At 34.5% G+C, this 11,499-nt stretch overlaps 1 protein-coding gene and 1 long non-coding RNA gene across 3 annotated transcripts; one reads left to right on the forward strand and one right to left on the reverse strand.

Moving 5' to 3' along the window:
- The first annotated feature begins 1,673 nt into the window (after positions 1–1,673).
- Positions 1,674–2,224, forward strand: LOC121258173. Its single transcript, XR_005939353.1, has 3 exons — positions 1,674–1,737; positions 1,831–2,009; positions 2,195–2,224. It is a non-coding gene; the product is annotated as an uncharacterized LOC121258173 (long non-coding RNA).
- Positions 2,225–5,656: 3,432 nt separating this feature from the next.
- Positions 5,657–7,578, reverse strand: LOC121256901 (homeobox-leucine zipper protein HAT5-like). Of its 2 annotated transcripts, none has more exons than XM_041157691.1 (3): positions 7,208–7,578; positions 6,312–6,715; positions 5,657–6,206 (listed from the first exon to the last, which is right to left on the reverse strand). In XM_041157691.1, exons 1-3 carry the CDS (start codon positions 7,332–7,334, stop codon positions 5,787–5,789), a joined length of 951 nt encoding a protein of 316 aa, XP_041013625.1. In that variant the 5' UTR covers positions 7,335–7,578; the 3' UTR covers positions 5,657–5,786. The 2 variants fall into 2 exon arrangements, with proteins under 2 accessions (XP_041013625.1, XP_041013627.1); XM_041157693.1 differs by lacking the exon at positions 7,208–7,578 and adding an exon at positions 6,894–7,198 and having other exon boundaries at positions 6,312–6,716.
- Between the last annotated feature and the right edge of the window lie 3,921 nt (positions 7,579–11,499).

Here is an 11,499-nt window from a genome sequence, read left to right on the forward strand (position 1 = left end):
TTGTGTGTGAAAAAATAGTGTGTCTAGATGTTCCTACTAGATGGAACTCAACATACCTAATGCTTAGTATTGCTGAAAAATACGAAAGAGCTTTTGTACTAATGGGAGTGAAGGAGTCGCAGCTTTTGGCGCCTCCGTTTGAAGATTGGCAAATGACTCATATTTTTATCAAGTTTCTAAAAGTTTTTTATGATGCCACTTTGAAAATCTCTGGCTCATTGTATGTTACCTCTAATATGTTATTTCAACAAATTTGTACAATTGAGAACACTTTAAACAACATGGGTCAGAGTGAGGATGATATGCTGATGAGGATGGCTTCTACTATGAAACTTAAGTTTGATAAATATTTGGGGAAAATGGATAGAATGAACATGATCGTTTATGTAGTTTTTGTCCTTGACCCTCGATATAAGATTACAACCTTGTCATATTGGTTAAAAAGGTGCAAATGGGATGAATGCGGAGATAAAATTGAGGCCAGCGTAAGATTGCTCATGAATCGTTTGATTGAGCAATATCACAAGTTTCATGGGCTAGGTAGTGGAAGATCAAATATGGCCCATAGAAGTTCCTCAAGTATTATTGGTGATGACCTAGACTGTGAAGATTTTGATATAACTCTAGAGCAATATCTTGAGAAGCAAAACAGTTCAGTACTTAGCTCGGATATAGATAGGTATTTGTCGAATGTGACTGAACCAAAAGTACCCGAGTTTAATATTTTGGATTGGTGGAAGAAGAACTCATTTAGATATCCCATCCTTGCGGAGATCGCACGTGATGTATTGGGCATCCCTATTTCCACCGTTGCATTCGAGTTCGTATTCAGCACCGGTGGACGTGTAATAGATCACTACCGAAGCTCATTAGCGCCAGAGACTGTCCAAGCACTAATTTGCACACAAAATTGGTTGACTTTTGAACCACTTTGTTCTTAGGAGGTGGAGGATCATGTAGAACGCATTGACATCGAAGGTAAACACTTTTATTTGTTAAGTTTGATTTTTTATTATTAATTTATCCATTTAACTTAACCTCTACATTTTTTTCTACTTAAGGTAACCCTCTTCCTTCAATTTCAGCAACTTAAGCAACTCCAACTTCAACTTAACCCTTTTCTTAAGATTCTTTTTATTTCCTTCTGTTTGTTAGGTTTATATGAAATGAAAAAAATGCAAGTTGTACTATCTTTCCTTTTTGTTCTTGTCTCCTATCTTTCTTATGTTGTATTCTTGTCAATGCTTAACACGCTTTTAATTTCCAAGATGACTATTCCAAATGGGTTGTTGGAAGTCAGATAAGAGTGGTGAAGAATTTACCACACTCCGATATGCGAAGAGTGGAAAAAATACCTAAATTATTGCCACATCGACCTTTTCCTTCTGCAAGGTGAGAATGAAGCTAGTTAGACTATTGAAGGTGTGTCTTGTGATGTAGTTGATAATAAAAGGGCGTAGTCCCTTGTACATGTAACTGTAGTAATTTGTGTGTAGTCCTCTACATTTTCATTTATTTGTACAAGTATGAAAATATCATGGATGGCAAATGATATTGATGATTACAACTATTATCTACTGCAGGGACTAGACAGCTAATTCAATAAAGGAAATTGCATATATAGTAAGCTAATTTTGAACTAATTTTTATAATAGGGCATCTGTAGGAACTACTTCGACCAGGCTGACGGACTGAAAAGATTTAATGCCTCGGATCCAAACAAGCTTCTCCCTAGCAGTATGCTTTTATTCTTTAATTTCAAAACTTGCAGCTATACACACTTCTATCTACAATTTACAGCATAATTTGCTTGTGATGTGGTATATACAGATGTACCTGAAGGCTCTTTTATCATCACAGAGCACACTCCTATGTCAAATTTGTTCTCATGCCTTTGGTTCAATGAAGTTGATTGGTTCACTCCCCGTGATCAACTAAGTTTTGCATATACATATCAAAAGATGAGAAGGGTGAATCCTGGCAAACGGTTTCGCCTTAATATGTTCAAGGTTAGTAACTCTATGAAATGTCATCACCTCAAAGCAAATGGTGTAATGGTTGCTGAAATAATTAAAGTTAAACTGGTTGTTTGGGATGTAATTACCTTCTCTGTACAGTATATATAAAAGAAATGAGAAGCTAAATGAGCATGAGATTTGGATCTAACAATTCTTTTCGGTTCCTTCCCTTTCAGGACTGTGAGAGGAGAGCCATAGCTAAGCAAGTAAGATCATGTTGTTTGGAGTTCCAAAATGTAAAGACTAATATATTTTGATCTTTGTAAATTTATTTCTTTTGTTCTTTATAAATTTATGTTTTAGTTTAATTAGTTGTGATGTATTATTATTTCTTTTGTTCTTTGTAAATTTATGTTTTAGTTAATTAATTATGATGTATTATTATTTATTTTATTTTTTGTAAATTTATATTTTGCATTGTGATGTAACAACAATATTATTTATTTTGCATTTTTATTTATTTTGTTTGTTAATTTATTATCAGAATTTTTTTTTTTTAAAAACTAAGTGCTATAAAAACATTTTTTTTAAGTTTTCAAGTCTTTTTCAAAAAAAATAAAAAATTAAAACTGGATTTATCCGGTTATAACCCAGATTTAATCCGGTTATAATCCGGATCCGGATTAAATCTAGATATTCGGATTGAATCCGGTTATCCGCCCGGATTAATCTGGGAGATAACCGCCCGGATTTTAGCATCCGAATCCGGTTATGGCTGGATATTTGGATCCGGATCCGGTTGAACACCCATACATGGAAGTACTGTTTCTGGTCTTGTTTAGGAGAGTCTGGTCTGACAGAAATGGGATTTATTAAAATTCGATCCGGTGGAGGGTAAAAAAATAATAATAATAATTTATCGCTCAAGTGATCACGATTTATTAAAAAAATAAAAAATATATATATTTAAAATAAAGGAAGGTTTAAAAAAAAATTCAAATCTTAAATTTTTATTATCTATATTTTTTAATAAATCTTGTACCACCACCTCAAAATGATCATTCAAATGGTAAATTTAAGATGATCAAATAATAATGTTAAAAAAAAACACGTTTGAACGAAGATTTGGTCACGTTGTTACTTGAATTAATCTGTTTTTACTTTTTATTTTAAATCCACATATTTTTAATGGTTTAATAAATCTACTATTTATTATTGTATGACACGCTAATAAATTTCATTGAAGATAATAAAAATAAAAATAAAGGCAAAAAAATTTAAGACAAAAAAACAAAAAATTACCAATTGACCGAGAGTAATTTTTATGTTTTTATTTTCTCAAAGGTTAAAGTACCAATCAAATGTAATGTGTTGTGTGATGTATAAAATGGCTAGTGTAAGGACATTATGATGGTTTGGATAGTGAGTTGAGATAAAAATTAAATAAAATATTACCTTATTTAGAACTTGGAATAAATTGAGATCAATTCAATTCAGTTTAATTTTAAGTTGAATTTAACATCTAAATATTAAACTCTCAAATTACTAAATTTATCTCAATTCAAAACTTTTTTACACGTAGGACTTACAATCTTTTTAACTCAATACCTTTTTGAGATTCACATAATCTTTTTCAACTTCTCATAAATACATATAAATTTATTTTAGGTAGATTTTATAAAACTTAATCTATCATCTCAATTTATTATTATTCATAAAGAATATAACTCATTTCAACCTATCTCAATATCCAAACAGGCTAAATGAGATAGGATGAAATGATTTTGATATCCAAACCATCCCTAAACAATGGCCATATATGAACACGTGGTGAAAAAATTATCATTATGATTATGTGATACGATGGGAGAGATAGCGACATTGCCGGGTGCTTGAAGCGAATAGAGTTTAAAAAAAAAAAAAGATCGAGAGTTAATAGTCAAATGAAACGGTGAATTTCTTATCCACGTTGGCGCCGATTCCCCAACGCGGTTACACATAGCATTTTTCTTTTTTTTATCTCAACACGGCTCCGCCTTTTTTTTTTTTTCAATTTTATTTATCTCAACACGGCTCCACTTCGTGATATTGCAAAGCAACAACAAAACAAGTTGCAACATTCCATAAAAGGTGTAGAGGCCGGGTCCTATTCAAGGGGCACCCGCACCAATACCATGGATTAGCAGCCACGTCCGCATTGAATTTATATTTGAATCATATTATTACTGGTGTAGAGTTTCTTACCTCTATTAAATATTTAATAAATTTTATAAGACTTTCATATCTCCATTTTACTCACTTTTAAATTCCAATAAAAACTTAATCTGTATTTAAGATTAAATTATTCTATTTTTAAGTTGATATATAAAACACACAATCCACATAATTTAAATAATAAAATTTAATTTTTAAATAAAATTATGTTACATAAACAGTATGTCGTAAAAGTTTTAAAATAACAGTACTAAGCATTTCATCTAGGGCAGAAATGCAGACCATAACTGGTCCATATTTTGTTCTTTCTAGTCATTCATGGGTGGCTAGGTCCTTGAAATAAGAGCTTGATATTCCTGACTTTTAGCAACCACTTTCATTGCAATCTAGAAGCCTTTTTCCTTGCTCTGCACTTTTCAATTGTTTTTTTTTTTTTCTCCTTATCCCTCCTCCACTAGTAAATTGCTCCTCCTAGATCCCATTAATCTGCATCCTGGTTCAACATAGGAAAGCTTGAAAGGTTCCTCGGAATCACAAAGACAAACTTAAACTAATTTGGCTATAATTTATGCGTCCCCAAGAAGAAGTTGGGTGTCGTATAAAAATGTCTCAAGCTTGTGTCTGCTACAATTTAAAAAAATCTATCTTAAGAGAGACATTTTCCACAATCGACTCGACTTGCATCAGCAAGATATTCTGCAGCAGACGCAATCTCGATGAATAAGGATCAGAAGAAATTGAGTAATTCAAGAGAGCAAGCAGGCTGTCAGCATCCTCAGGAATTTATGGCGGCCTCAAAGTCCACGCCAAGATACTGATACAATACCGACTTCTTGACTTTTGTTTGTTTCTTTCCTTTTTTTGCAGAGGATTCACCATTATTGGATAGGAACTGGCTTTGTCACGGGTGTTATAAAATATGAATATTTTTAGGTTGTTACTTCAGAAGCATGAGATTTGAGATCAAGTTAATTTATATTGGGCTTAATGACAATTGTTTCAACTTTCAATCCGAAGCATAATAAATAAAATCAGCTTTCGTTGTTTTGGATTAGTGAGTTAAGTTGAGATAATTTTAAATGAATTAAATAAAATATTATTAAAATAATATTTTTTAATAATATTATTATTATTATTTTAAAATTTAAAAAAATTAAATTATTAATTATATTTTATATGAAAATTAGTAAAAATTATAATTATAAAATAAAATAAAATAAAAAAATAATTTATATATCCAAACAAGCAAAGCCTCAACCCTTTCAAGCTAGCATGACAACGAAAGCGGGTTCATTTCTTAAAACACGCAAGTACTAAATATGGATGGAAAATATTTTAACTATAAAAAAATTATATAAAATTAAATTTATAAATTAATATAACGATAAGATATATTAGATTATAAAATTATTTTTATTATAAAATAAATCTATCGAATTCCCCGGAACAACGTAACAAAGAATCTGAAACCTCCAAGAAGAAACAATGCCAGATGCAATCATGCAACATCTGGTTAAGGCCAAGGCAATTGACTTTATTGCTCGTTAATCATAATAACAACTCAGAACTCTGAATAATATTGCATAATCTCATTATCTAGAACTTTAAAATTACTCAGATATTCCAGAAACAAAAGGGCTGATCTTCTGCTGGGAACCCAAAATTACAATAATTTGCAGGCGGATCGTGACACCCATCTTCAAGTTTTAGTAAGAATGGTTGGGGCAATAGTATCTGGCTGCGATTATCATCTTCGTCTTGTGAGAAATCCGACTGGTCTGGCTCAAAGATTTGACATGAATCCGCAGGCGCCAACAATGAAGAATAATTCTTCCCATCAGTGCGACGTGGGCTCTTAGAGTCAAAAACATCTTCCTGCTTACACACCAGTTTTGGCAGATTGGACATATTTTCAGAAATTGGATTACGAATTGTTGGTTGGGGTTCTGATTTTAACAGCTTAATGGCATCAAGTGGCTCTGCATTTCCCATCTCTTTCCCTCTAATAAGCAATTTGTCCTTCAAGGAATTAACCTGTTGCATATGAAAACAATGAACCGATGAACCATTTTTCCAAGAGTAGGACATACTTTCCACCAACTAGTACTTACAAGAGTAATTCAAGCATATAGAATTCACCTCATTTTTCAAGCTTTCCTTCTCCTTGAGGAGATTTTCATAGTCAACCTTGAGCTTATCATAACAAGCTTTCAAAGAGTCGTAGTCCTTTTCCAGTTGTTTGCTCTTAAAACGAGCACGCCTGTTTTGAAACCATATGGCAACTTGCCGAGACTTCAAACCAAGTTCCATTGCCAGTTGGATCTTCCTCTCTGGTTCAAGTTTGTTTTCCACCTCAAAACTCCTCTCAAGAAGCTCAACTTGATCGGCAGTGAGCCTCCTTTTCTTTCCGGGTTGATGAAAGCACCCAACATCGTAGTCCTCGTCAACATGTTCATCTTTATCGAGCCGTTGGAAAAATGGTCGAGCTGCTGCTGCTGCTTTTCCTCCACTAACATTCTCATAATTTACCATGGATTTCAAAGCTGAATTAAAGGAACCCAAAATTAGAGGGTTGTAAAAATATAAAGTTCCTTATTTCATTCTGATGTTGGTCACATCAAATGTAAAACTGACAGATGGACCCATCCAAAAGGAATAATCTGAAAAGAATCAACAATCAAGACAGACAGGGAGAGCAAATTAAAAACATGCATACACTCGGTGGATCAATGACAGAAACTACGAAATCTTCGACTTTTACTTCTCAACATGTTAAACAAAATAAATATTCGGACTTCACCAGGAAATCACGTAACATGGAAAACAAGGCAAAGTAAATTAAAATACATGAAGGAAAAAAATGGGAAACAACCAAAATCGACAGATATGTAATCACAGCATCAAGATTAACAAGACTTGAAGAAATGATCTATATCCAATATCGACCAAAACATACCCACAGCAAACAAGGCATAAAACGGGCTGATAACAGTGCAAAGGCCACAAAGCCAATGACAGTTTAATTTGAAAATTACCGTGCAAAGAGGGATTAGAGCTGGGAGTCCAGAGAGGCTCAAGAACCTCAGAGGAGAAAGGAAGCCTTTCGTTTTGAGGTAAGATGCTCACGTTTGAAACAATTCCATAGACTTTACCACCCACCATTTCTTTTTTCTATTTTCAGCTCTATGTTTGAATTCCCAGAGGACCTAAAACGTTCATAATTCTAGAATGAAAAAACAAGGGCAATAGACAGAAGAAGCTGGAGTGAGGATCACTGTAACGTGGAAAGGTTGAGAGGAGGCAGAGATAATCACTCTCGCAGCGTCAAACAAAATTTATTGGCAGTGTGGAAGATACTTATATGGGAACGTGGAGAGGCAGAGCTTTAATGGGAGAGGGCCCCTGATTGAACAATGAACAAATGATATATATTCAAGTTGAAAAAGGATAAAGACACAATATTTTTCACAATATATTTTATAATTATATTTTAAAATAAGAGATATTATTGTAAAATATCATATAAAAATAACATCACTTTACAAAAATACTCTCATTTTACATCATGTATTGTGAAAAGTGTTGTGTGTGTATCATAGGGCTATGCAAACTTCCAAAAATTCTGACTCTGTCCGACTTCCTCTTCGATTCCATTCCGACGGAATTGGAGTGGTCGGAAATCGAAGCGGCTCCGAATAAGTAGATGGAGTTAGACTTTGGACTTCGGAGCTCAACTTTGAACTTCGACTCCAATTTTTTTTTTTTTTTTTAAAATCAGATGTAAAGCGACGTCATTTTACATTTAGATTTAAAAAAAAAAAAACTAATGTGGAACGGCATCATTTCATCACACGGGGGGTCCAAAACGCAAGACCCCTTCCCTTCTTCCTTCTTCCTTCTTCTTTGAAGTCTGAACTCTTGCATCTCCTCTGCGACTCGTCGCCTCCATTCCCTCTCTACTGCCGCCGCTGCCTTTTTGCACCTCCGTATTGCATTGACTCTGTTTCCCTTCACTTCTCAGGCCAACCTCCTTTCAGCTTTAGCCTCTCGTAAGTTGTCCGACTCCGAGCCCTAAATCAAGGAAATTTAATTTTACGTTTTCTTTTTTTCCATGTTGTTGGGTTGCCTAGAATTAGTTATTTTAGGTCTAATTGTTGTGATTCTTGTGAAGTTGTGTTCTAGTAAGGAAATGTGATAGAATTGAATATGGTTGATGCGTTGGACTGTGCAAACCAATATGTATGTAATGTATTTGATAAAATGTGTAAGAGATGCTATTGCTTTAAAAATAAAAACCACATTACCCAACCGAACAAAGTTAGTAATATAAATTGTAGGAAAATAAACTAATAAACTAATATAATTAAAATTCAGTACTTTTTTAATTTCATTCTAATAAACTAATATCTAAAAGCAGTAGCTACCTACTCTTTCTTCATGACTGTATATAAGTCTGTATAAATATATTGATTTGATCTTTAAATTACTTCGATTGATATAGTATTTCTCAATCGAAGTAATTTTAATATTATTTTAAAATTATATTAAAATAATTTTAAAATGTTATTTTAACTTCTCCCCAAAATGCACCTCCTATTATTTTAAATTACATCATAGAAATATTATTTTAATATCAAACAAATAAAATTCTCCCCAAAAAACACCTCCTATTATTCTATGATGTATTTGATCTCAACATTAAATTGTTTGAACTTGGGTAGTGGAAAATTGAAATGCTGCATGCAGTTCTTCATCATTTTATTTTGGCCTAATTTGACCTCAAAAGTCAAGGCCATGCATGCTTCTATTGGTCCCTTTCAAACCGTCCAAATTAGTTAACCCAACCCTTGATGCTTTTCTTGGTCACCTATTTGTACCGTGGTGGCCACAAGACACTCTTATCTTAAATGAGTAGATATTTTTTAATGAATTGATGTCTCTTTTCATGAATGCTTGTTTATGTTTAGCTTCTAATTTATTTTTCTCTATCTTAAATGAGTTTATGCCTTTTAATTATTTTTAATGTTTCTAACTTCTACTTTTCATAATTTTATAGACCTAATTGTGAACCCTAACATAATTACCAATGACTGAGAGTCTGAGACGGATGCCCCTTTAGAGTTGGGATGGAGTTGAGAGGCTATAGACTATGGAGAACCCCATTTCTTGGTGGGAATCAAATTCTACTTTTACCGTGTTCAATTTTTTATTATCAATTTTTTTCCTTTATTGATTGCAACTTTCTATCTTCATTTCAGGTGTGACCAATGGATCATTGAGATTTAAGTGAAATCCATGTTTAATATTTGTGTAGTTATCTTTAAATACTAAGTCAATGTTGTAATAAATGAGACTGTTATAACTTATGGCTACATGTTATTTAGTTTTTAAACTATCGTATTTAAGTTTTTTTTTTAAATTTTTTCAATATTTTTTTTTACATGTTCGGAATGGGCTTTGGCAAGCCCAAAAGTCGAAAAAGAGTATTCATTTAGCCCAATAAACGGTCGGAGCTCTGACTAGATCTGACCTCCGTTCGAGCTCCAATTGGAATTCGGAATTCTGACCTCTGATCGGAGTCAGACTCCGACTCCGTTCAGAGTAAAAATTTTCCTCTGACTCCTGTAAGAGTTAGAGGTCAGAAACATCAACTCCGACTTCGTTGGAGTCGGAGCTTAGCCCTAGTGTACCACTACACATTCAAGTTTATGTACAAATTTTGGACCCTATTAGGAAAAAGTACTAGAACTTTTTTTTTTTTTTTTAAATTTTATAAAAGTTGCAAAACTTTACTTTTGAGATTTATTCCTAACATTACTCCTAAACAATTCCTCTTGTATATTTACAGAGAAACAGAGATAGAGACGAAGTGAGCCTTTTCTCTAGGTTGGAAAGCTGGATGGGTTTATAAGAGGCAAGGTAAAATGACAAGAGGCTTTCTTTCCTTCTTGGAGGAGTGGACATGCTCAAGTAGAATTTACCTTAATGTCCTTACTCCCTATTTAGATTTCGAGAAAAAAAATCTAAGAAAAAAATCTTTAAGGTTTTGTTTGCTTAGTGAGGTTGGAAGGGCCAAAATTCACTCTCTGACCCAGTGGGCCTAATTACGCGGTCCAAGAGCCTCCAGGCTCAGAAAGGTGGGCCTTAGGCAAACACCCCAAATAGGTTGTGGACACTGGTAACGATTTACGTCACCCACGGGAGAAGATCTTATCAAACTCATATTGGCTAAGGTATTCCAACAGCCTCCCAAGGATCAGATAAGATCCAGATAACGCGCGAAATTCAAATAATAAAGCCTGGACTTGGTTTCAAATAAGAGATCAGGTTGTTACAAAACTCAAATAGGTCTTTCCTCACTCTATATATATCCATCGATGTCCACCCACCAGGTATGCGAACATCACCTGTGTATTTTACTGGAAAGATTGAGCAGCACATCTGACTTAGGCATCGGAGGCGTTTATATATCCTTCAAGCCTTTTCATTTCTAAGGTTGTAGGCCCACGTGAGAAGCCCAAGAGTACAAAAACACGTCCACACCAATTGGCGCCGTCTGTGGGATACCTTTCCTACAATTCAATGTGTTTTTCGCATGCCTGCCACTACACGCTCTTAGGTAACCAAAGATTAGGAAACATCCTTTGTGAACATGGAGAACAAGTTAGCAGAGTTGGAGGACAGGTTAAAGAAGGTAACATCAGAACTGGAGGTGCTACAGCACGAAAATGAGGCTCTCCGGCGCATAAATGCTGTGTTAAGGGAGGTCTCCATGCGAGGCCAAGTTGACAGGGCGGAAGCAAAGTCTCAAAGCACGGGTAGGTTGCCCCACGACGATGAGATAAAGAAAATGCACCACAACTTAAGGAGTCTCATGGACAAATACAAAGAGATGGCGCGGAAGATAGGAGCATCTTCCTCGGTAGACTAACTACTCACTAGCACGAACCTACCATACAGGGTGGCTATCATGGCAATGCCTCTTCCACCAAAATTCAAAGTCCCGTTGGTGGAGATGCATGATGGGTCCAAGGACCCCGTAGAGCACCTGGAGACTTTCAAAGCACAACGCTCAACAAATTCTCAAGTGAGATCGCATGCTGGGCGATCCCTCTGACTTTGAAAGAAGCTACTCGAGGATGGTTTAAAGCCTTACAACCAAGATCCATAGATAGTTTTAAAGAAGAAAAATGCTATTAGTAACTGGCTAAAGAAACCGCCAGGGAACAGCGTCCGACGTGTCAAAAATGAAACGACCACGTTTCATTCAACTTGTCAAAACGCATGGTTTCTTCTTCATCTTGTTAGACCCAAGAAGCCCCCATCT

Source organism: Juglans microcarpa x Juglans regia, chromosome 3S, assembly GCF_004785595.1.
Source record: "Juglans microcarpa x Juglans regia isolate MS1-56 chromosome 3S, Jm3101_v1.0, whole genome shotgun sequence".
Lineage (NCBI taxonomy): Eukaryota > Viridiplantae > Streptophyta > Magnoliopsida > Fagales > Juglandaceae > Juglans > Juglans microcarpa x Juglans regia.